The sequence below is a fragment of the Budorcas taxicolor genome, chromosome 16 (assembly GCF_023091745.1).
Source record: "Budorcas taxicolor isolate Tak-1 chromosome 16, Takin1.1, whole genome shotgun sequence".
Lineage (NCBI taxonomy): Eukaryota > Metazoa > Chordata > Mammalia > Artiodactyla > Bovidae > Budorcas > Budorcas taxicolor.
Window position 1 is genome coordinate 77,487,587 of NC_068925.1, and position 26,254 is coordinate 77,513,840.

Below are 26,254 nucleotides of genomic sequence, written 5' to 3' on the forward strand. Positions count from 1 at the left end.
TTTCAGGTAATGTCTGATTGTATGATGTGACTGTTAATGATGCGTTTTAATCAGGAGTTGCCTAAAGCCATTAGAGAAGAACAGTCAGGTAAACCGTGGTAATTTTACTCAGCAGAATGCTGTATCTATCTACATTTGCTCAGTCATGGCCAACTGGTGCAACCCCATGGTCTGTATCCTGCCAGGCTCCTCTGTCCATGGGGATTCTCCAGGCAAGAATACTGAAGTGGGTTGCCATGCCCTTTTCCAGGGCATCTTCCTAACCCAAGGATCGAACCCGGGTCTCCAAAATTGCAGGCAGATTCTTTATTGTCTGAGCCACCAGGGAAGCCCGTGTTGCAGGATGCTAGAGAGTTCTTTAAAATGATCATTACAAACTTCTTGTTAAATCTAATAGTATCCTGAACACAGCTATTATTCTCTGTGCCTTTTGTAAATGACACTACAATGACTATAAATGAATGAAAGAACATAAATTAATGAGGAAAGACGAATGCAGCAGAAAGCCACACAGGTGAACACAGGTGAGCAGCTTCATAAATGCGATAGCAAACAAAAATAACTGATTCGGCAGGGGAGAGAGAACCAAAACCTGGGTGTCAGCGGAAGGGAGAAGGGCCATGAGCCGCAGACTGGCCCCCACGGAGCCCTAAAACGCTGATCTGGACTCTCTCAAGGGAAAACACTGCAAAGGCCCTGTATTTTCTTGCAGTTGAAACCCACCACTGCACATAAAATGGCTCTATTTCAGTTTTGTGCCTCTATCTTAAATACAAATTAACAGTCCAACCACCAGATATCTGAGGAAATATAGATGTGAATACAAACATAAAAGGAACTCCAAGTAAACAAAGACAATATAGACAGGTGAGAGTTCCAAAAATTGTCATTAATATAACAGCAGGATGCTATTAAACAAAACATAGTCTAAGAAAGGAGAAAGAAGTGAAAAAGGCAATTTATTAGACAAGAAAGAGTTCTCAGAAATTCAAAATCCAAATGCTGAAAAAAATTAAAATCAATAGAAAAGTTAGAAACTACATCAAGAATATCTCCTAAGGACTAAAATAAAGACACAAACTGATGGAAAATAGGAATAAATATTAAAATATCAGCGTATCAATCTCAACTGTCATGCAGTTGACTAACAGCAGTTCTTAGAAAGGAGGGGAAAAAATAAATTTACTTTTAAAAATTACTGGAATATCCCAGAACTTTAGACATGAATCTCCACATTGAAAGTGCCCCTGGGTTAACTATAAAATAAATGAGCCCAAAGAGAATCACAGTGAAATTTCAGAACAGGGGTAGAAAGCACCTAAGACTTTCCAAAGAGAGAACACAGGTCGCACACGAAGGCGTCGAATCCCAAACGTCCTGGAATGCCTCTCTCAACAGCAGCTCTGGGAAGTCAGCAAACACGCCTCCCAAAGGCAGAGGATATACCCCTTGCAATCTAGAACTCTCTGCCCAGAGAAACTATCAGTCAAGTGTGGAGACAGGCTGAAAGCATTTTCAGTCTTTCTGGGACTCAAAAATTCACCTTCCGCATAATATTTTGGGAGAGCAACAAAATGGAGGATTGAGTAGAAATGAGGAATATGCGGATATACAGACAAGGAATCGGATCCCAGGGAAGAACAGGGAAGTCTAAGGATGGGTGTGCCAACACCTGGAGAGCAACCAGTCCAGATGGAAACGGGGGTGAGGGACCAGGGAAGGATGTGGTGGGCTGGGGGTTACAACAAGCCGACAGCTTCATGCGGGAGCCTGGAAAAACCTGGGTGGAACATGTGCCAAAGCTCTGACAGCTTGGGGGAAATCTGAAAATCAGAAGTTAGTCAGTTAGCACTGGTAATCCCAATTTGGTAGCTCAGTTGGTAAAGAATCCATCCACCTGCAGTACAAGAAAACCCGGTTCGATTCCTGGGTCAGGAAGATCCCCTGGAGAAAGGACAGCCTACCCACTCCAGTACTCTGGGGCTTCCTTGGTGGCTCAGCTGGTAAAGAGTCTGCCTGCAATGTAGGAGACTTGGGTGTGATCCCCGGGTTGGGAAGATCCCCTGGAGAAGGGAAAGGCTACCCACTCCAGTATTCTGGCTTCGAGAACTCCATGGATGGTGTAGTCCACGGGGTCGCAAAGAGTCGCCCACGACTGAGCAGCTTTCACTTTCACTTTTTAACTCTAATGCAGGCTTCCCTGGTGGCTCAGCTGGTAAAGAATCTGCTGCAGTGTAGGAGACTCGGGTTCGATCCCTGGTTTGGGAAGATCCCCTGGAGGAGGACATGGCCACCCACTCCAGCATTCTTGTCTGGGGAATTCCATGGACAGAGGAGCCTGGGGGGCTACAGTCCATGTGGTCGCAAAGAGTCAGACACAACTGAGAGGCTAACACTTTCAAACTCTTAACATTTCAGATGGTTAATCTAGTTTCTACCATATCTTTCACTTACAAAAACAAACAAACAAACAAAAACACAACCTTAAAGATTACTGTGTTTAGATTACCAATTCAATACCCTGCGAACTACCAATCACATTCTTTATACTCACTATAATGCAAGGAAATAATGTTCCTGAGGGACGGTCTGCCAAGACACATGGTAGTTCCTAGATACACTAGAATCTCTTTCACTTGTAGTCATTTCGCAGCCACATTTCAACTTTCAATGCCCGAAGAAACTGGCGTTTCGAGAAATTTTCAGCATGTTATACAGTTCAGATCTCTATGCTCAGATAAACTGAGACCTAATCTTTGCAAGGAACACGCTGGTCCTGTTTTTTTTCCTGCTCTCCAGATCTTAAGATGAAGCAAGATGCACTGATTTTAGCTGGTTTGCATATCCACTTATTAATCCTTACATTGTTATTTCACCTTACTCACATAAAGTGGAACCTTGTTTAAACCTCCTTCCTTGACCACTATAAAAATAAGATATGTAATAAATATCTCATAATTAAAAGTTATTGCAAAGTGAGAGAATCCTGTTTTGCCCTAGACCAAATTTTCTGCTTTTTCTCATCTTTACATTATTACTTGACATCGGTTATCTTCAACTTTCAATTTCCTTTCAAATTATGAAATGAACTGGACCCCAATTTTTCATTAAGAAGCTTATACAAGGGTTTCCCTGGTGGCTCAGCAGTAAAGAGGCCACCTGCCAGTGCAGGAGACACAGGTTCAATCCCTGATCCAGGAAGACCCCACTCGCCGCGGAACTAAACCCGTGTGCCACAGCTGCTGCGCCTGTGCTCCGGAGCCCGGGAACCGTGAGGACGGAGCCCGAGCCCCAAGGCAGCTACTGAAGCCCGCGGGCCCTAGAGCCAGGCTCCAGGGCAAGAGGCGCGGCTCCAAGGAGAAGCCCCACACCACAGCTGGAGAGCAGTCCCCGCTCTCCACAGCTGGAGCAAAGCCCGCGCAGCAACGCAGACCCAGCCCCGCCAAATATAAACAAACAAATGAAACTAGTTTAAAAGCAAGAAGCTTATACAAAATATATATATATTTATTTATATAAAAAAAATTGGGGTCCAGTTCATTTCATAATTTGAAAGGAAATTGAAAGTTGAAGATAACAGATGTCAAGTAATAATGTTAAAGATGAGAAAAGCAGTAAGATTACGGACCTGTTTTTGAAAATGAAACAAAACGAATTAATAATTAACAGTTTACTTTAAAAAATTTAACAGTGCTAGGTATTTGGGAGTTACTATTACGCTTTATTATCTCCAAGAATATGTTCACTGAACTGCATCCTGATCCCAAGCTATGTCTGCTCTCTATACAGGGCACGGTGGATTTTGTTCTCGTGTTGATTCAACACTTGACTCTACCATCTTCAGATCATTGCTGGACAGCAGGATGTTTTATAGCCGCCTCTAACATGACTTCATCTGTAAATCAGACTGTCATAATTTAAAAAGACTAGCACAACAAGGTTTCCGCCTATGGATACGTCCCCCAGTCATCCCTAAGGCGCCATCATGCTTAGTTATTTCATTCTGGACAGTAAGAGTTACAAGTCAGGTTTATGTCCATCTAGAAGTAGAGAGCAGAATCTAAATATGAGCGACTCCTCATTTATTGGAAGGACAGAAAACATTGATAAAACCTCTTAGGCACTGACTACATGTATAAAAATACACTAGGCACTTGACATGCGTTCTCCCACGTAATTCCTATAGTAATGCTGTGATGTGTATCTGACTAAACTAAGGTAAGACAAGTGTACTCAGGGCCGCAAAGCTACCGAACAGCGAGCCTGAGACTAGCACTCCAGCTGAGCACCAGATGCTCAAGGCGCTAAAGTCAAGTCTCTCATAAAATTTATTTGTTTAACTAGTGTCCAGAGCAGTATCTTTCTTTCTGCCTTTTATATTTTATGCATATGCACAAATTACCCAGCAGACATACATTGCGACTTGATTCTTTCACTTAACACATCAGTAATTCCTTCCGACTGTAGATTTTAGTACTGCTTGTTACATTCATCACTACAGATAAAAATTTCTGGAAAGAATATGGCCTGCAACATGGCACAAGACCTCTCCTCAGACAACACACCTCTAGCAACATCTCAGTATATTTCCATCCATAAGACTGGCAACTCGTAGCCATCGTCTAGCCAACATTTTCCTCTCTGTGTAATTCGTTCCTGAGAGATAATGGGACTCTTTCTACCACAGCACTGTCTGATGCGTCAGTAAGCACCATCACCATAAAGAACTGAGTTTAGTTACACACAGTGTGTCCTTCGTGAACACACAATGGTTCTTAGCGATAACCAGCCCCTTTTAAGAGTACATATCTTTTTTTTTTTTTTTTTCATGAAAACATCACTTGTATCAAAGGGGACTACTCCGTAAGTCAGTCACTCATGTTCCTAGGATGTCAGGAAACCAGGGATATTTTCTGTTGCAAATGAACAGTAGCATCTAGAGTGGAGGCTGCAAACTGGCTTCAAGCAGACATATCTAGCCCACGGTCATACTGTTGTTTGGGCAACGCACCGTGGCTGCTGAATTGAATAAGCTGCCAACTTCTAAAACAGGTAATTCACTGAAAAACCTACATTTCCTCTCTTAAAAATCAAAAGAACTGGCAGTGCTGGTCAAACTTTTTTTTGTTTTCACTTTTCAGCAAAAATCTAGAGTTGAGTAACAGTTTGTCTTTGGATGTGGTATGTGCCATTTCTTTAGATCACCCCAATTTCCTACTGTCAGCCAAACCTGCTTATCTCATTTTAGTCTCTGACCTGTCTCTACAGGTAACTGAATTTGCCACCCCTGATACAGACAATTGGTCAACGTGAAGTCCTGCTCACTTTATATGTGACGACAAAATGGTCCAGGGTACACCAAGGAGTCAGTGAGTCAAATATTTTAACAAGGTTTCACTGCACACTTAAAAAACAAAAGTGTGCTCAAAAAATACACACACATATAAATTATATAAGCTAGCCTTGCTCAGATAAGAAATGTTAGTCCCATGTTTTTATTTTTGTGGTTTCTTAGATAATTTTCAAATATGTTCAAAGCAATTAATTTTTAACTCATGTATAAACTCCTGAACTAATTATCATTAAGTCAAAATAAGTTTTCACTAAATTTTACAGTCCCAAAGGTGTTCAAAATTTCTTACCACCAAACACAAACATCCCAGAAAGCTGTTAAAAATGCATTCAACATATAATGACTAGATAAAATGTTTTACTTGAATTTTATAAAGCTGAAAATGTCATTCTTTAGCAAAAGATTCCTGTGACTCTCATAGTCTTGTAAATATACATAAATGTAAAACAGAGACATTAGGACCAAATCATTTTAAAACAGAAAACAGGAGGCTCTTCAAAGGTTAGTTATGAGATTATTTCCTTTTCATGAAGACGTAAGGCCAGGGACAGATGTCTCAGGAAAACCACAAGTCCACCAAACAGCAAGGAGACTTCCCCCACACTTGGGCTCCCACTATCCTATTGAGCTGATAAAACTTTTACATCTGAAAGTCAAAGGTTAAATAAAGGAAAGGAAATGTTTTTTGTCAAGCAGTCAGGTAACTACTAACAGTCTCGGTGATCAGCAGGAACCTAACTCAGAGTAATCAAATAAAACTAAGGAAACTGCCTTTCCGCAGAAAAACGTCTAATGTCTAGAGGCTGTTTTTCTGTCTGGAAAATTGACACAAAATGTGTAAAATTGAAACATGCTGCTTCTAAGGGACTTGCCTCAAGGAAGAGTGTGAAAGCCTCTGAGTTTGGTATGAGTCAGGGGCAGGGGACTACAAAGGCACCAAAGGCTAGTCTGTCTTCCTTAGGAGGGTACTTACTTCATTTTGAACCCGTGGCGACAATTTTATAGTTGTAAAATTATGTTAATTAAATTAGAGAAAATATTATTTCCTGCATTTCTACTATAGTACTAAAGCAATGCTAAATACAAACAATGGCACAATTTAAATTAATACTATTTCAGGGTATCTTTGAAATTTTGTTAAAGCAGGACAAATATGCCATAGAAAAAGCTAAAGCACACAAAATTCAAAATTTTATTAACTTTTATATTAAATTAACCTGAATTCTAATATTTTTTCTAAAAGGTGAATGAAGCATATAGAAATTAAGTACACTCAGTTCCAAATCTTAGAATAGCATCAACCCAGTAGAAAAAGAAACCATGGTTTTGATAGCATGGTGTACAGATTTCTAGTTTAGAACTATAACATAAATTTAAATTACTTTCAAATCTTATAATAGCATCATTCAGAATGCAAAGTAACTTAAAAGCATTATGTGCAAACTTTCTAGATCAAAACTCTAAGGATAGTCATTTTTATTAATAATGTATATAAATCACTTAGCAAAATGTTTGATTTGTAGTAAACAAACAGTAAGTGATGCTGCTGTTAGTTTGCTATTATTAGTACTATCATGGCCATCTCTAACTTTGCTATTCAAGAAATCCAACACAGAGCTATTTTTTTGCTATCTTAAAGAAAATTTACTACCAATTTGCATTACTTTGTATTAAAAATCTTAAACATGCTTAAGTGTATTCCATTTTCATTATGACTACTCTTGAAGGACCTAAAATATTTTAAACTATTAGATATCAACAAAAACTCAAGAGATACAAGTTTTCTTTTAACATTTAGATCATTGAAACATGAACTAAGACATTAGATGGTAAAATAAACGAATAGATTTTCATGAAGATATAGTTGATCACAAGAGTAAACAATTTAAAGTATTTAACAGGGTATCATAAAGACAACAGGAGAAATTACTAACTTCTGTTAAAGGATCTTCAATCACTGATAATGAAAATGACCTGTAAATAATCAATTCATTATTATCTCACAATAGAATACCTAAAAATATCATATGTTTCAATATGAATGCAATATTCTGCACAAAAGACAGCTTCAAGAACAAGATACTAAAATTTTTCATACCTGAAAGTCATAATATACTCCAGGTAAAGACATAAGTAACTGACTTTAAAAACTATAATCAGAAAGGATATCATCTTTGTGCTAAATCTCAACTTTTAAGAAAAGCCATGTAAGTTTTTTCAGTTTATAAAGCCTTCTACATATATTCATTCCTTTCACCAGCTGTGAATAAACACCGCAGTTTATCAGTTGCTAGCCAATAGAAAGATATATAAACAACTCTTTAATTATATCAGGAATTGATTTTGGCAGCAGTGAGTTGTAAAACAGATTCAAATATTACAGAGGAATGACATCGACAACTTACTCATAAATGGGTCAGCATAACAATATAATAGAGACATGGAAAATATGTGTGTGTGTGTGTGTGTGTGTGTGTGTGTGTGTACACACTGAAAGAGCAAGGTGGGGAGAGACAGAAGCAGCTTAACAACTGTGAATCTTGGGCACGTGTAGACAAGAGTTCACCGTACTATTCCTGAAACTTACCTGCAAACCTAATTTTTCAATGAAAAGATTTAAAAATACATAGAGAAAAATCAGAAAGCTCGTATAGCCTCAATCTTTGTTAGGACAAACTTGTGTGGGGCAGAGGGTGACAGACTTAAGGTGACAGGCCCCGTCCAAGTGTGGCTCTGGAACTTTCAGTGTGAAACAAAAAGGTAAAGGAGATCTCCCCACCCACTTCCCACACTGTCACTCCCAAACCCGCTGCCCCAAAACGATGGTTTCAAATTAGAAGAATCAGCCTACAGCTGAAGCAAGACACGTTTCTGGATAAAACATCAACTTTTCAACACAACTGCTCCAGATTGAAGAGCTGAGCAGGAACAGGAGTATCCATGCTCCACTACTCATAAAGCAGTTAAGTATTTGCTTCTGAATACAGATCGGGAAAAACTCTCCAACTCAAACACACATTCTGAGTAAATTTATAACTTAACCCTCAAAGAATGACAGTAATGTAGCTGAATGGCAAGCGGACAGAGCAGACGTCAGCATCACACCAACGTTCTTTTGTGATAATTACTCAACTGAACCTTATTTCTTTTCCTAGGAGCATTTCTAGAGTCTAGCTTGACCAGCATGTGTATTATAACCACAGTGTATGACATACCTACATTTCTGAGTCATCAGGGAAGCTAACCTTCAGGACCTGCCCGCCTCAGCACCAGCAGCTCAGACTCAGTCACAGAGACCTGCTCTCAACACCCTCCCGAGCGCCAGGCGATGACGGAGGTGATGGGGGCAGGAGAGGCAGGGCTAGTGAAACAGACTCAGGACGCAGGAGACACCTGCTGCTCAGAGCCACCTCAGGCTGCTGGCTCAGCAACACCAGCGCCAGCGAGAGGAATGAGACACGTCAACTTTATGTAAAATTTCACTAAAACGTACAAGGTTAGAAACATCTTCTAAAATTTTTAAAACACCACGTGGCCAAAGAAAGCACCTCTGAACAACTTCCACCCAGAAGCACCAGTCTGCAATCTCTGTCTTAAACCACCAATTCACCTTCGAGAATCCAAGTCGTGGGTCAATAATAGAAAAGAGCACGTGCTAATTTAACCGGACTTTCCGCATGCTATTCAATATGTGAAACATGTGACCTGCTATTTTAAAAATTAACCCATAAAAAGTATTCTTTACAAGAGCCAATGCTAACACAACATTGTAAGTCAACTATACTTCAATAAAATAATTATTTTAAAAGAAGCCAATTCTACTCTCACTGGTAAATCTTTAAGCCTAACTGATGCTGCATACAGAGAATAAACAAAATTATTTTTCAGCTTAGCTGGATTTAGAGGAAACAAAAAATATATACAAGCACATTTTTAAGCCTCCCAAGCATACAGCAAGGTGCAACAGAGAGACACAGTTAATCTATCGTGTCCCCAAGTGCACTTTTTTTCACGACAAACACTCACCTCAGGATGCATAAGCAGATCTTGCCTCCTGCGGTGAGTCGGCAGAACCCAAACCTCTGTTTGCTCTCAATGTCCGTCAGCACAAAGGCAAAGTGCTGTCCAACCTGATTCCGAGACGCTCTGAAATGCAGCAACGGGACAACATTTCAAGCCTCAGGTGAGAATCGTCTTAAAGAAAAGCCAGGGTCAGGCTATATGGACGCAAGCCATTGTTTTCACATTTCCAGTCAGTCGGTTCTCAGAGCTGGAGTGATATTTTAAAACTATGTGAGTTGACTTACTCAATATATGCTAGTACATGGCTGGAGAATCATAAGATGTCTTAACCGTAAGTTTTCAAGTGCTTCAAGTGTTAAAGCGTCAGCCGTGTCTGACTCTGAGACCCCACAGACCGTAGCCCATCAGGCTCCTTTGTCCATGGGATTCTTCTGGCGAGAATACTGGAGTGGTTGCCATCTCCTCCTCCAGGGGATCTTCCTGACCCAGGGATCGAGCCCAGCTCTCCTGCAGTGCAGGCGGACTCTTTACCAGCATTTGGTAAATCCCAGCAACACTAGTCATGGCACGCCAGGGGTGAGCAGCTCCAGCCTCTCCTCCGGAGTGCCCCGGGGCTGCCCACACAGCAGAGTGTGTCGTGCCCAGTCTACTGGCAACCCGACCAACTCTCCTGAATGGCTTCTTTGACATTCTTACTCAATAAAGTCCCGTCCAAATTACTATTGGCATTTCTTTTTAGCATTCTCTTCTAGAGCTATCTATATCCTGGTAATAAATTTCCAAGTACAAAATAAGAATGCAATTCCCACGAACAAAGCTTACTACAAAGAATTTTAGTTACTGGTGACCCAAGTGTCAGACGGTCAATATGTGTCACGCCGCCATGGAAGGTGAGCGAATCGTGTGCAAGGAAATAAGTTACTTACTCCTACTGTACCAATACCGTAAATCATTTTCAACTGTCAGGAAATATTGCATTTCAAATGCTGAACGTCTAACAAACACACTTTTATGTGCAAGATGGGTAGTTTTGTTTTGTTTTTTTTAACAAGCTTCAAAAACAGCCTGTGGTGCCGAGTGTGCCCTCTCGTGCCCAGTGCTCGCAATTTACTGCCACCGCTTTGCTTCCTTTATCTTGTCTTCGCTATTAACTTGGAAACTGCAACTTTAGTGGACACGACTGATTCTCCACAAAAGAGCTATGCTTATTAGCATCAATGAGTCCATCGTTCGAAAGGCTTTATCTTTAATGCTGTACAATTTCAGATTTTTACCCATCTTGACTTTTAGCAAAATATTTTCCTAAAATAAATTTTCTTTTAAAGTTGCCTTACAGCATACTCTTTTTAAAAAAAAAAAAAACTGGTATTGGGGTGTGAAAAATCACATGAAAAACAATAAATGGTCTGTGTTATGCTCAAAGAGCTATATATGCTACAGCATTCCTGCCACAACCCAGGTAATACTCTATTCATTCAGCATTTGTTCAGTAAAACACAAACATAATGAGATTCTCAAAACTGCTAGGTAAGAGGGTGTCTGTGCAGCCTTTGGTAATATTGCACTGTTTCTATAAAGCTATTTGTGGGAGACAACCAGTCATGAGTTTTACAATATCACACAGATGGTCTTTTCAATCAGGGTGAAGTGACACAGAAACTAGGACGTATACATCTAATTTTAAAAGACACAATTCTAAGGCTCTGATAAAGGACATACGAATGTTCTTTTTCCTCCGAGTGCTTACAATATGTACCTGAAGAACAAAAGGAAGAAATGGAACCTTGAGACTAATCCCAACTGGCCACAGTGGAGAACAACAGAAGATATGGTGGTTTAGAAGCCTTCTTCATTTCAAATATTATTTGATTTTGAACCTCTTGTGTGTTTTGTTAGAGGCAGTGAGGAAAAGCACATTTCATTTCATAGAGAAGACACAAGTAATAACTCTACAGTGCTCGTAAGGCGGGCTATGGTTACCTTAAGCAATGACTTATACTGTACCTTTCAACGTCAAAGGGGAAGCAGAACTTTGGCACAGTCTGTAGTACTTCCTGTGAATGTAAATTTTAAAAAAAAGCTTTAGAATGTTTTTAAAGATGCAGTTAAAACTTCTTTTGAGACATTTTTAGGGGAAAAAAGCTTATTTTTTTTTTTAAAGAAAAATAGCAGAGGTTCCTAGATTAAAATAATTGATTATTAAAAAGGAATTAAGTGTGTGCTTCGGCAGATTGTGCTGACAATGCCTCGGAAGCCCCGGGAGGGAGAGGCCTGGCCTGAGGGTATTAACACCCCTCACGTCCCCGCTGGGACTCCCTTCAACAAGGCCATATGGATTTTACGAGAAGCACCGCACCATATGGGTAAGCTGCGTCTGCTGCTACTGGTACCACAGGCTAGCCACGGGGACTTCTGACAGATCCTGGCTCAAAACATAAATGTTGTTTCAATTAAAATGCAGGCAGAGAAAAGGGAATGAGGTTGGCAGCAGAATGAATTACTGAGAGGTGTAACAACTCAACGTGCGCCATAGTAAAATCGTTCGGGGGAAAAAAGGATTTTCTATAGCTAGAGAAACACTTATAGTTTGAACTCTTGGTATATTCAACAGCAGTAACACTAATCTCACACTCTTAAAGAAATGTGCATGCAAAAACAAGCCTTTAAGGGTAAAACAACATAGCTTCTCTTCTGTGCACTTGAAGAATTTCCTAGTATGAAAAACAATGTTTTCAGCGTGTTTTGTAAGCGTAGAAAATAATCTTACTGACTTTGAAATCTGAAGTGATTTTATAGTTACTGTAAAATAATTTTAAAACCTTTCAGAAATCATATACATTAACAAGTATAACAAAATGGACATAATTGTCGCATATTTGGTAAAAGATAGAAAAAGATCTGTATTGTTATATAGGAAAAAACAACTTAGAGTTAACTCCTATCATAAAGTTACACTTCAGAATTGACGGTACCATCATACAACTTTAAAGCCTGGTGATCTTACAAGACAAAGCAGAGATATATGATGATGTTTCATATTAAAAAGAAAAAAGAGCCAATATCTTAATACAGTGTCATCTCTCCAAAAAAGATTACCTTGCCTATCACCTCTTTACCAATAAAATCTGCACCCGAGAAATCAATATATGAATATTAAATTCTATATAGGCAAAAACACAGTATTGAGTGCTTTAAAGCAGAACTTCTCACATTCTTTTAATATGTAGACTGATATCAAGTATCAGTTAAAAATAAATCATTGCAATATTCCATTTGCTGTATGATTCAGGGAGTTCAACCCCAGCTCCGTGACAACGTAGAGGGGTGGGAGGTGGGAGGGAGGTTCAAGACGGAGGAGACATATGCATACCTAGAGCTGATTCATGCTGATGTATGGCAGAAACCAACACATACTATAAAGCAATTATTCTTCAATTAAAAATAAGTGGAAATGTTTAAAAAAATCATTGCAATTACCCCAACGCCAAAACCTAAGAAAGATTCAAGAGCGTTATGAACGTATATATTTGAAAGTATGAACACGAATGCCATATTTAGGAAAAAACTGTTTCACTGCTGACAATGTTTTATTAAATGGAATTGAAAGAGCTGCTAAACTCGAAATAATTCAAGTTACTTAAATTGCAAGCAGGTCAGTACAGAAGAGGACAGTTCATCTGAGCACTGATAGACTTTATCTTGTGCTGCAAAAAGTGAAGCCTTCTCATATTTATAACAGCTGCCCCCCCGGAACCAACCCGGCCGCTGCCACAAAGCTGTTCATATCATTTTTGTAACAATAAAGATATATATTCAAAACCCACTGTCGCCTTCCAAATATACCCGAATCAATAATATATTGCACATCGATTTTAAGACTCCAATGAAGAATGTTTCCCGGTTAGCTGCTCAATAGTTCACACCCTCTCCCTGCCCCCCTCCCACAAGCAACACACACGCGCTTCTGCAAAGCAGCCTCGGCTCGCTCCCCAACTGGCAGGAGCAACCCTCAGGGGACAAGTCTTTAAACCTCCGCACTCTTTAAAATTCAACCAGCCAGCAGGTCTATAGACTAGTGTATAAACAGTATAGACAAAAAAATCCCCTCTCAGCTTATGTCAGTGACAAAGCAGCTCAGCAGTTGACTGCTCCTCCCCTGACAGTATAAGCCGGGCTTAAGCAGATCAATGGCCGCCAGTCCCACCTAGCTCCCAGGGCTCGGCTCTCCTCCTTAATTACAGGTGCTATTCAAACCGAGGTTGGAAGAGAAAAGAGGGCGAGAGGGAGAGCGGGAGGGGGGATGGAATACAGGCAAACAGCATTTTGAACGCTTTTAACAATGATGTTAAGTGAAAACTGTACTTTTATACTGATTTAGAAGTGCTCATGAACTCTGATATTTCCACCACACAGTATTCTTGACATGACACATACATCCACACACACGCCCACACACACATGCACAGGCATGCATGCACGTGCGCACACACGCACACCGCTACATTTCTGGATTGGTATCCACAGATTACGTGAAAGGTAATACTCTTCAAAAGTTATGTTTTCTCTATCCAGACAGGCTTTGGTGTTTATGAAATACCTGATTTCCTTAAGCAAGAAAATTATCTGGGTTCTCAAAATCCTCTTAATTCTCTAAAATATTTTTCTACAAAAAGAACACATTGACTAACATGTCAAATGTTAAAAACAGAAGGAACAAAAAGAATGACACAGAATATGCAATTATGAACAGCAAAAAAAAAGGGGGCAATTATACATACATATGTGTGCTCAGTTACATATACATGTGTGTGCTCAGTTACATACATGTGTGTGCTCAGTTACAAACGTGTGTGCTCAGTTACATATACATGTGTGTACTCAGTTACATACATATGTGTGCTCAGTTACATACATGTGTGTGCTCGGTTACATATACATGTGTGTGCTCAGTTACATACATATGTGTGTGCTCAGTTACATACATGTGTGTGCTCAGTTACATATACATGTGTGTGCTCAGTTACATGTGTGTGTGCTCAGTTACATACATGTGTGTGCTCAGTTATGCATACATGTGTGTGCTTGTGTGCTCAGTTGTATCTGACTCTGCAACCCCATGGACTGTAGCCCATCAGGCTTCTCCATCCGTGGAATTTTCCAGGCAAGAATTCTGGAGCGGGTTGCCATTTCCTCCTCCAGGGGATCTTCCCGACCCAGGGATCAAACCTGTGACACTTTCATCTCCTGCACTGGCAAGCAGATTCTTTACCACCACGCCACCTGGGAAGCCCTACATATATATGCAGATGCCCTAAAAACACCACGTCTACTACACAAATAAACTGACTGGAAAATAAATGACTGAAAATGTTTGCATGGTGTTTTTTGGTCTTACAATCCTGTATCTATACTCATAAGCATTATGATCAAACTGAGCCCGTTAAGAGAGAAGAGGGTGAATGGCTTGTGTGAACAGTGGCATAGTGACTTTTTATCCATGCGATTACGGTTGAACAATCTAATTCATCAAATAAAAAAGAAAACAAGCCTTTAAGAATCCGCTTTTAAAGAAGAGCCCAAAGATGTAAAGGGTACCTCCTGATTAGAGTTCAATAACTACAAAGGTCTCAGAATTTCCCTGACAAAACTCTAAGAGGCAATGAGATGCGTCACCGTCAGGATCCGTAACCGCTCTCCCTCCTCCTCACTGCTCCTGCCCCGGCTCTCCACTGAGAGGTGGCTTCTGAGGTGCGTGCAGCCCTCTCTTCCACACTCACGAATTACATCCGCCCCGGCACTGTCTAGACCCACGGATTCAACTGCAACCCCCGAATTCCTTAGCCCCTGTAAGTTTAGATACTTCTGTGAACGCCAGCACTACATGTCTAACCACCTCCCAGTACCTATTTCTGAGTGTTCTGCCACCTCAAATTCAGAATGAATAAACTGAAGTCCTTCTAGCTGCATACTCCTTATCAGCCAGAAGGGCAGCACCACCCATCCCCGGTGCCCACACAAGCCCATGGTGGCTGTCCAGACCTCTCCCTCTCTCTAACCCCTGCCCCCACACATAATCAACCACTAATCAAGTTCTGCTGATTCAGTTTCATTAAACGACCTCGCTCCAGAGGTTCCCAATACAAAGACAGAAGGAAATAGAAGGAAGGTAAGAACGTGGAAGAATCACTTGGAAGCATTTTTCAAAACACACCTGACTGCCTCCAGTAAGGGTCCTGATGCTTTAACTTAGCTTGAGTGGCACGTGTAACCCAGGGATGAGACTAACGGGACCAGACCAGGGCGCTCGCTGCACCCCAGCAGTCCTTCCCCTCTCGCTGCAAGTGGCGAGGCGGACTTGTTCAGAGACTGGCTCAGCATCCTCCTCAAGGGCTCAGGAGTCTTCCGGCCTTCTGCCCTGCTGTCCTGAGTCTGTGGCCTGGTCCTTGTCACCCCTACTCGTGGCCACAAAGTGAGCTGCCAGAGTTCAGCTGACCACATGCAGACCACAGGGTGCAGTCAAAGCTTCCTGGGAGGCGCTTTCTACCAGCAAGGAGACCCTTCCCAGAAGGCCCACCAGCTGCCTTTCCCATCCCACTCTACCACCTAGAAGAAGGCCACGGCCTCTCCTGGACTAACCTTGGGCAGGGCAACAGTCATCCACACTCAGCCCAGCCTCAGACTGGTTACAGGAAACTCAGAGTTCATACCCATTCATTTTCCACTAACCACTGAATGTGCAATTAATTATAAAGAAGCTTGAAGTATCATGTTTTCTTCCCTGAAACTCCTCCCCCAAATTTTAACTAGATAAGAATTAAAGTTATACCAGAGTTCTTGGGGAAAATGTAACACAATATTATGTAAAGTCAGTTTTCAAATACGCACAGTTGTCTTCATTTGAACAACACGTTCAGAATCATTTTGTAACGAGGGGGCTCCACAAAGGCCATATATTTCTCAAAAGATGCTTATATAACTTTGCATATTATCTCCCAAAATAAATGAGTGATTTAGGATATCATGTATTTGCTCAATCTATCTGTGCTTTACATGGGGGAAGAATAAACTTTTTTTCCTTAAAAGAAACGTTCACTGAGCTACTTGGTGACAGGCAGGCTGCACAGTGCAGAACTGGGATTCCCAGACCACACCTGATCTGCCCCGGGCACCACAGCACCCGCAGGGGGCTGCAAGATGCTCAGCTTTCAAGGAAACACAGGTACACTAACAGGGGGATTAGATTAGGAGGCATTTCATTAAAAGGTAGACCTGCAATAATACAGTAACTTACATGCACAGCGTCTTTAAACATCATCTTCTCATCTTCTGAAGTTTTCAAGCTGGATACTCTACTTTAAACTTAAAAGTCAAGGAATAACTGTCAGGATTAACTGACATCACTGCGGGATTTCTCGACTTTTTTACTTTTCTGTACTATTTCTGTACAGCAAATACACTCTGCTGTAAAAAGAACTGTACTGTCGAAATACAAATTTTGAGGATTTTGGTTCTATGTGTACCAGTCAGGTGACAAAGATCTCTGTAGTCGACATTTGTTTAATCTGATGCCAATGAAAAGGCCTAGATTCAAAGCAGGGCAGAGTGATATTACCATAAATACATATACTTAACGATTAGACAGGCGCTTTACTTGACAAATGAAAGGAGTCATATATTTCCCTCATTAATTTAAGATAAAGAATTTAAAAGGCATGAAAGGAAAGTGTGTATATATATATATATAATATATATATATAAGCAGGTTTCAAAAGTTTTTTTCTCAAAAATTCTATTACCAACCTTCAGTTTCTTATCCCTAGGTTAACACTAACTTTTAATCAATGATTTGAATAACAATTATCCACTTAAGAAAACCCTCTTTTTTCCCCTAATAACCATATACCCTCCCCACTCCTTTCAGACTAACATATTTGCCCTTTGCTTCACTCACCCTTAGTTTAACTAGTAACATTTTCTAGATCAAAGGAACTACCTATATAATACAATAGAGTCCTGCCTATAATACTTATTTGCACCACAGAAATTAAGGTACTTAAAAGTGAATATCAAACTTCCATTTAAATCAACATCAGAATTAGGTAGAAAGATGTTTCAACTTTTAGAGAGAAACAAGTTTCACGCCCGTCAACTGATCTGCTCCCGTGACCCCAGCCCACAGCTAAATGCAGAGAAGAGGAAACGAAAGGGGATTACCGATTTTCAGAGCGAAGACAAGATCCTAGAAACAGCCCCACACACAGTGTGCAGGCACACGCCGGCAAGGTGGTAAAGCCCAGTGGTCAGTGCCTAGTGCCCCGGGGCGGGGGGGTGATGTTCAGACCTGCCTGTGCCAGCCCCTGGCCACGCGCTCCAGTCACAGCTGCTAGAAAATGGGCCAAAATTATCACCTATCTCGTAGGATTAAGTGAGAATTTTCTAGGGGATTTATATGAGGATTAAGTTAGAAATCCACGTCCAATGATTAGACAATGTCAGGCACATAAACCATCCCAGCCCAACAACTGTTAACTCTTTTATTAAAGAGCTAGTTGTTTTAATAACTCAAGTGTCACATGAATTTACATGCAGAAGATACTTACTTACACAACAAACATTTACTGAATAAACTGCAGCATTTAAAGTCCTGTGTCCAATAACCTATGCCAAAACATTAACAAACCAAGACATGAAATGATAAAAAAAAATATACCGAATAGTCTACCTACCTCCCTGGGAGATGTTTAACACATTCAGTTAACATAGGTGCCTGTGGATACAGACACAGATTTGAATATCCTCACCTACTTCCGCTGCATCGCACACAACAGAAGCAGACTTGGTCAGAGCTGCAAAGTCACACCCTGTGCGGGGGCGGGAGGGAGGCTCGGGCAGGAGAGGATGTGTGCTTGCATACGCTGGTCCACTCTGCGGCACAGCAGAAACTCACACACGTTGGAAAGCAACTCAACTCCCATTTGGAAAAGTCACGCTTGATGAGGTCAGCGTGTACAGGAGCTGCCTTCAGGCTACCATCCTGGCTATTTCTCCGAAGTAAGAATGTCTTTGAAGGGTCATGCCAACAGACGCTTTTCCCTTAAGGGGGGTTTTACTTTAAAAAAAAAAAGAATCCTCTTTCAGGTATTTATTTACCAATGCATCTGATAAGGACTAACTGCCAACTATACACGTGGCACTGAGCCAGCGCAGGGAGGAACATCCAGCTTCCTGCTCCACCAGCCCCCCTGGCCGTCTCCTCTCTGGCCAGGCTCCCCTCCAGCCATCCTGGCCAAGCTGCTGGCAAATGTGGCCTCAGATAAACACACCCTCTGTGCACCACTGCCCTCCAGGAATGGGTTATGTTTTCCCTCTTCTTTGATTTTGAGTCAGTCTTTGTACTTAGCCTAACCTTTACCTGGAATTTGTGTTTTCCCGTTTTGTACACTGCCAGACCCTGGATTCATAGTACTCCTCATCTTGTTCAGACCTGGACCATGTGCAATGTCTGTCGTGACATTCATGTAAATATTTCCCACTCACTGGGTAAATCGCACACTGAAGAACGTATTTTGCTCTTATGGATGACAAATGGGACATGCTATGTCCCAGAGAAGTAAATTACGTTATCTTTTTTTTTTTTGACCCTGCCTTGAACCTAGTTCAGAACTATGCCTGAACTGCTTGATATTCCTTAGATAGTGAATCTTGCGATAAAACCAAATGGATAAAACCAAAGACAAATAATTCGTCTGATGCTTTAATAAACAACAGAACCTTTCGTTTTAGAGCATAAATCAGGGACCCTACACTTTAGGTAGTTACTGTATTCAACACAGTACAGTAAGTACTAATCGTTTCTCTATGCCTTGAAGGCCCCTAGAGTCTATACAGTCACCCAGCAGAAATGAGAATCACGGTGTCTTTTAAAAGTCTGGAAATATTGTAACTATCTATTTGAGGGCTTTATCTGAAAGAACTAAAATATAATTGCACAATTATGAAATATGGACTGTTGAATGAAGATTACTGACTTAGATATAAAGTCTAAGAAGGGAAGGGAGTAGCAGAGGGTGAGATGGTTGGATGGCATCACCGACTCAACGGACATAAGTTTGGGTAAGCTCTGGAAGACGGTGAAGGACAAGGGAGCCTGGTGCGCTGCAGTCCACGGGGTCACAGGGTCAGACATGACTTAGCAACCGAACAATGACAGAAAGTCTAATCAGTGCTAAATCACATTTACAAACTCAATGTGAAACACATAAATAGTAGTATGGTTATGTATGTTTATATATATATATTCATTTAGTAAATACTTAATGTGCGAAGAGCAATCAAAGATAAGCACAGTGTAATGTAAAAAGAGCGCTGGTGGTAACGGTAAAAAACACCCAGGGAGTCTAGAAATCAGACCTGTAAAGCAAGTCAAGGATGGGGGCTTCTGGAACGGAGTGGTCGAAGTCTCAGGGGAAGAGACTGCGTCTGAACAGAACGAGAAGCTGACCAGAGGCCCATACGACGAGGGGGAGGTAGAGAGGCGGGCAGGGTGGCTTCCCCGTCGCAGGCAAGACCATCACAGAAAGGTCCAGCAGGGTCTGGAGGTGGAAGGAACATGCACAAGGTCTGAGCGGCTGAGAAGACAATGTGCCCTGAAGAATCGGTAGGGGACAGATGGGATCCCAAGGCCTTAGACCAACTCAGTTCTGACCTGACGCAAAGAGGAAGGAAGCCACGCTGCTGACCTGCCCAGAACACTTTATTTTATTTTAATTTTTTTTCTTTAATTAAATTTTTATTTTTACTTTATTTTACTTTACAATACTGTATTGGTTTTGCCATACATTGACATGAATCCACCACGGGTGTACATGCGTTCCCAAACATGAAGCCCCCTCCCACCTCCCTCCCCATAACATCTCTCTCCCAGAACACTTTATAGCCACCTTCTCAGCACAGTTCCCAGCGGCGATCCCTTTTACACTCAAAAGTGCCCAAGTTATGACTTCTTGTTACAGAAATCAGAACAGTGGTCTCCTGGGGCCACGGGCGTGGGTGGGCTGGCACAGAAGCACCCAGGAAAAGGCAAAAGGGACCTCCCTGCAGTGACAGGAATGCATCTTTACAGGAACGAGGGCCATGCAGGGCCTCACTGCACACCCGAGCGGACGCACGTCTGCACCGCACCACATACAAACCATCAGTGAGAAAAGAATAAGGGAGGACCTCAGTTTGCACAACAAATCACGGCCAGCTGACCTAAGAGAAACAGGGAAGCTATGAAGCAAGGGGACATGCCTGGACTGGAATTTCAGGAAGGTCGCTCTACCATTTGCAGGATGGGTTTTAAAGGACGAGAATGAAGACTGGAAAATCAGTGAGGAGGCCTTTGCGATCATGGCAGGGAGTGGTGGTGGCCCGCAGCTGGACAGCTGCAGCAGGAAGACAGGGTACAAGGTTAAGACGAAAGCAAGAGCAAAGAGGGAAAGGTCCAGGCGGGAGCTGGATAAACTGCCCGGTGCTCCAGAGACAGCATGTGGCCTAGACAGAGACAAACACGGGGATGGCGCTAATTAAAAGGTACGGAAGCAGGGAGAGACGGGATGCTTTCACTGTCCGCCATTATGGACAATTAATACTACTCTTCATATTTTCAGAGCCCCCTTAACAAGTGACTTTCTTATAACATTTCCAAATTATGAAGTCACTGTACTTTCTCATAATCCTGTCTTTATTTTCCTAGGGACTTGTATCAAGATATAGGTTACAGACTGTTCAACCACCTCTGGTATTATAATCACTATATGTCCTTAGTCAGGAGCCAGAAACTGATGAAGTTAGTAGTGACCCAGAAGGTCACTACAATGGACATGATCAATCAGAAGAGATGAATCTCCAAAGTCTCTGACGGCTTATTTACCTTTGGAGTTCTCCTAAGGCCTAACCAGTGCCTGGCCAGCACTCACTCTCTCAAACAAAACTGCTGATCACATATGAAACGATACTTTTAGCACCATCAGAACCAATCCACCTTGGTAGATAGTTCAAGGAAAGGTGATTTAAGGGTCTGAATGCCTTTTTTTCCCCTGACTACCTACCCAAATAAAGATATGATAAAAATAATGGCTTACTACAGTAGGTTCTGACCTAAGCACTTACATGTATTATCTCACTTAAAGCTAACAATAATCCATGTTTTATTCTCTTTTATATGTGTGCGTGCAGGGGGCAGGGGGGAGAGATCAAAGAGACTAAGCAACATGCACAAAGACACAAAGCTAGCAAATGTTACTCAGGGTTTAAAATCAGAGGCTAAGCTTCTAACCATTATTCCCCACAGTATGCATTTTTTTTTTTCACTTTGTTTTTATGTTCATCCAACATAAAATCAGCAGATGCCTGGTTCCAATGCCTGCTTGGGCTCTATATGGTGGATACTGTCCATACATAGGAAGAATTACGCTGTACAATTGTACTTCCCTGGTGGCTCACACAGTAAAGAATCTGCTTGCAATGCAGGAGATCTGGGTTCAGTCCTGGGTTGGGAAGATCCCCTGGGGAAGGGAATGGCAACCCACTCTGGTAGTTTTGCCTGGAGAAGTCCCATGGACAGAGGAGCCTGGTGGGCTATGTACATGGGCTCACAAAGAGTCAGACACGACTGAGCGCTAACACTTTCATGCATGTTTTAATTAGAACCAAAGTTCAGCTTGGCGTATGGAACAATAAAGGGGGCGGAGACGGGAGGAAACCAAGGCCGGAGAGATGGGATGATGTGTCATCACAAATGTGAATCCTGCCTGCCCAAGGTTGTTCTATGCCCTCGAAATGAAGTCCTGAGGCAGAAAAGCAATGCTGCCTGTGGCTATGCCTGTTCCTTCCCACTGAAAACACTAGACTTACAGTAAAAACATACATCTGACTTCTTTCAAATAACAGACTTATAAACAAGGGCTTATGGAGATTCTTTCTCACACAGGAGCAAAATACCAAGGAATTAAATTTGAAGCACATTATTTAAATCTGAAACCACCAATCATCTGATACTTATGAGAACAAGGGGCTTCGCTGGTGGCTTAGATGGTAAAACATCTGCCTGCAACGCAGGAGACCAACGTCAATCCCTGGGTTGGGAAGATCCCCTGGAGAAGGGCATGGCAACCCACTCCAGTATTCTTGCCTGGAGAATTTCATAGACAGAGGAGCCTGGTGGGCTATATAGTCAATGGGGTTGCAAAGAGTCGGACATAACCGAGCCACTAACACTATCAGAACAAGGATCACAACAGAGCAAGTAAAGAATGCTCAAGGAACACAGGCAGGATGAGGTAAGACAAAATTATTAGTAACAGAGGGGCCCAGGGTGGGGAGAGCGTGTGATTATTTCAGGATCAACAGTAGGAACCTACAGGTTGGGCCAAAGCTGTCTCTATGTGGCCACAGGTGAAGACGTGGAAAACGAGGCTCAGGCAGTAAGTATCTCGGGTCACTGATACCATTAGCCATTCTGCTTGTGAAGTTTGCCAGACATTTTTATCCCCTTCAATTTAAAGCAGGGACTAAGTGCCTAGTAATTAAAATAAAGCCTTATTCAAATAAAGCTAGCAATCATGACTAAAAATCAAGAACCTAGAAACTGATTTTTTTTTTTTAATTTTTCAGTTCAGTTCAGTCGCTCAGTCATGTCCGACTCTTTGCGACCCCATGAATCACAGCACGCCAGGCCTCCCTGTCCATCACCAACTCCCAGAGTTCACTCAGACTCATGTCCATCAAGTCCGTGATGCCATCCAGCCATCTCATCCTCGGTCGTCCCCTTCTCCTCCTACCCCGAATCCCTCCCAGCATCAGAGTCTTTTCTAATGAGTCAACTCTTCACATCAGGTGGCCAAAGTACTGGAGTTTCAGCTTTAGCATCATTCCTTCCAAAGAAATCCTAGGGCTGATCTCCTTCAGAATGGACTGGTTGGATCTCCTTGCAGTCCAAGGGACCCTCAAGAGTCTTCTCCAAAACCACAGTTCAAAAGCATCAATTCTTCAGCGCTCAGCCTTCTTCACAGTCCAACTCTCACATCCATACATGACTACTGGAAAAACCACAGCCTTGACTAGACGGACCTTAGTCGGCAAAGTAATGTCTCTGCTTTTGAATATGCTATCTAGGTTGGTCAGAAACTGATTTTTTTTTTTTTTTTGTATTTTTAGAGTACCTTAAATTATACAAGATTTTTCTTTTATAAAAAATGTACATGCCCACAATTTTTAATATGTCAAACAACAATTAAATCTGAAGTCATAAGTGTCTTTTTTTAATGATTTATTTCTTGAAATTCTAAATAGAAATATTGTGAGCTATTATTTTGCAAACTGATTCTGCTCCACCCATTCTAGAACATCCATCTAGTGGGATAAAAATTTAGTTCACACTCCCTGCTGACGTAATCTTTGGCCTCTTGCTGAGATTATAAGAAAAGGTGCCAATTTTGGTCTTAGTTCTTATAACGCAAAGTCTTTCTGTAAGAAATTCAACTGTGAACACTAGTTCTTTTCACACGGAGAAAGTCACCAAACAAGTCTCACCAAATAGCAATGAGTTTTGATCATTCCTAGTCTAGTCCACTTTGGCATAAATGAACTTAGAGAGAAAACACAATTTCCTGAGTTTCTTGTAAGGATATTACTCAATAAACCAGAAAGGAGACAGACAGACAGACAGACAGACAGACACACACACACACACACACATATACACAGTGGGGGCGGGCATTATTTGATAAACTTTCTCAGTCAAGGATTAGTAACTCTCTTGAATAAATTATCTTATACCTTGTATTTATTCTTTACAATATATTATTGCATTGGAATGCATGGAAAAGGGGGAGTAAATATAAACAACAGGGACGGCTTATTTGTAAAATGAGACTAAGGTAAATTCTGTAAAGTATAATTTGGCCAACTAAGAAGCAGACCTAGAATAGTTCCTTCGTCCTCTCGCTGAGAATTTTCTTGCAAGTCCAACGCACACTCAGCAAGTCTCCGTCACTGCTTTTACTACCGACTCCTCTCAGCTTAAGTCACCAGTGATTGTCAGTTTCTCCATTTAATCGCTGTTCTCCCGGTCTTCACCGTATCGGACTTCTGCAACGTGTGATACTGCATTCATTCACCATGTGCTCATTCAGCGTCTACCAGGCATGAGGCGTGTGGGACTGAGGGCTGCCAGGACCTGCCCCTTCCTTGACCGAGAAGCCGAGGTTCCTGCTCCCGTGTGTCCTCCGGATACGTCTGCGTCCACTTTACTCGGCGTGCTGCCTGTCTTTCCAGGGTGTTTCACGGTGCCTTCTCTGCTGGGGTTCCCAGGGTTCTGTCTGCCGCCCTGACCTCTCCCTGGGGAATAGAACCTCACTGTTACATGCCACAGATAAAGCCTGGATTCTCCAGCCAGAGGTGAGGACCAGGACCCAGCTGAGCCACTCAACGGCCACACAAAGCCGATCACCATCCTCTCCCCCCCTCCAGCCGGAGGCATCCAGGCATGAGAAGGCACTCCTGCCGGCAGACCTGGCCCCTACACCAGGAACATCCTGCCCCCTGGAACCGCGCCCACACGCCCTGTCCCGATGTTTTTGAGCTCTTTCCCAGTCTAACTTTCTCCAAACTCTAGAATCAGGCAACGGCTTTTCTTTCATTGTATACAAACACATCAAAAACTAGTTAAAATCACAAGGACCCTGTGTCTGCATTCCCCAAAAATGACCACTAGACTGCATTGTTGTCCCTTCGGATCAAACGGGCTAAGGATAAAGATGAATGTTACTACCTAGTACTAGCTTATTCATCGGAAGGACTGATGCCGAAGCTCCAATACTCTGGCCACCTGATGCAAAGAGCCGACTCACTGGAAGAGACCCTGAGGCTGGGAGAGGTTGAAGCCAAAAGGAGAAGAGGAAAGCAGAGGATGAGATGGTTAGACAACAACACGGACTCCAGGAACATGACTCAGAGAGACGGTGAAGGACAGGGAATCTCGGCGTGCTGCAGTCCACGGGGTTGCAAAGGGTTGGACCCAGCTTAGCAACTGAACAGCAGCAGCAACCAAGACACGCTGCAGTGTCATCCTTTGTCCAAAAAAACACGCATGAACAAACTTTAAATGTGCATGTGAAGAGCTAAGCTACCAAAGTAACCAAAAGTTCATACTTTAAATATAATATTTACCATCACATTTAGTCAAAATACTTAATATATAACAATCACTCATTTTTACAATTAGGTCTATTCAGATTAGGCCAAATGTTAGTCAAATATTTTACTTTACTTGAAATGTTTCTATGAAGTACCACACCTAACATTGCGTCTGGAAGATTTAAGAAGTCTAACATATGTAAAGTCTATTAAAATGCACATAATTTATCTCGCTCAAAATGAAAATATATCTAATAAATAATACCATTCATCTGGCCTCTTTTAGCTCCCCCTTAACATAAAAATGCATTCCTTTTCTCCAAAACACGGCAGCTGGGAATGAAAGGAAAGATTTCAAATGATCATTTTCACATCATATCCCATCGTCTTTTCTTCCGTCTTCCCTAGCTTTCCTTTGAGCCCCGCTCTTTTACAGGGGTCTCTTTTTAGATCCATCCATATTTTCATAATCCACACTGCTGTCTCCTCCTCTTCTCCCCAGGGTGGACTGACCCTCACATCCAGAACTATGGCTTACAACTGTCATTAAGCCTTACAACAATAACAAGATAACAAAAGAACGGGTGGAGATGAGGCTAGCTGGTACCATATGTTGATCAAGTTCAATGTTTTCAGCTCATAAGAGGATATTTTTTAATCTTCAAATTTTTCATTGTGAATTGCCTTTATATCTACTTA

General features: G+C 41.7%; 1 protein-coding gene across 6 annotated transcripts in view; it reads right to left on the bottom strand.

Annotated features, from left to right (window-relative positions):
- The window catches only part of DENND1B (DENN domain containing 1B), a 267,191-nt gene that overhangs the window by 136,296 nt on the left and 104,641 nt on the right, over nucleotides 1-26,254 (bottom strand). For 4 of the 6 annotated variants that reach the window (XM_052653687.1, XM_052653685.1, XM_052653688.1 and 1 more), the window contains exons 4-5: nucleotides 11,381-11,430; nucleotides 9,380-9,499 (exon numbers count right to left, since the gene is read on the bottom strand). The exons of the other annotated variants lie outside the window; for them this stretch is intronic. In XM_052653687.1, the coding sequence (XP_052509647.1) occupies nucleotides 9,380-9,499; nucleotides 11,381-11,430 (170 nt within the window). The remainder of the gene's footprint in view (nucleotides 1-9,379; nucleotides 9,500-11,380; nucleotides 11,431-26,254) is intronic. 6 annotated transcript variants of the gene reach the window in all.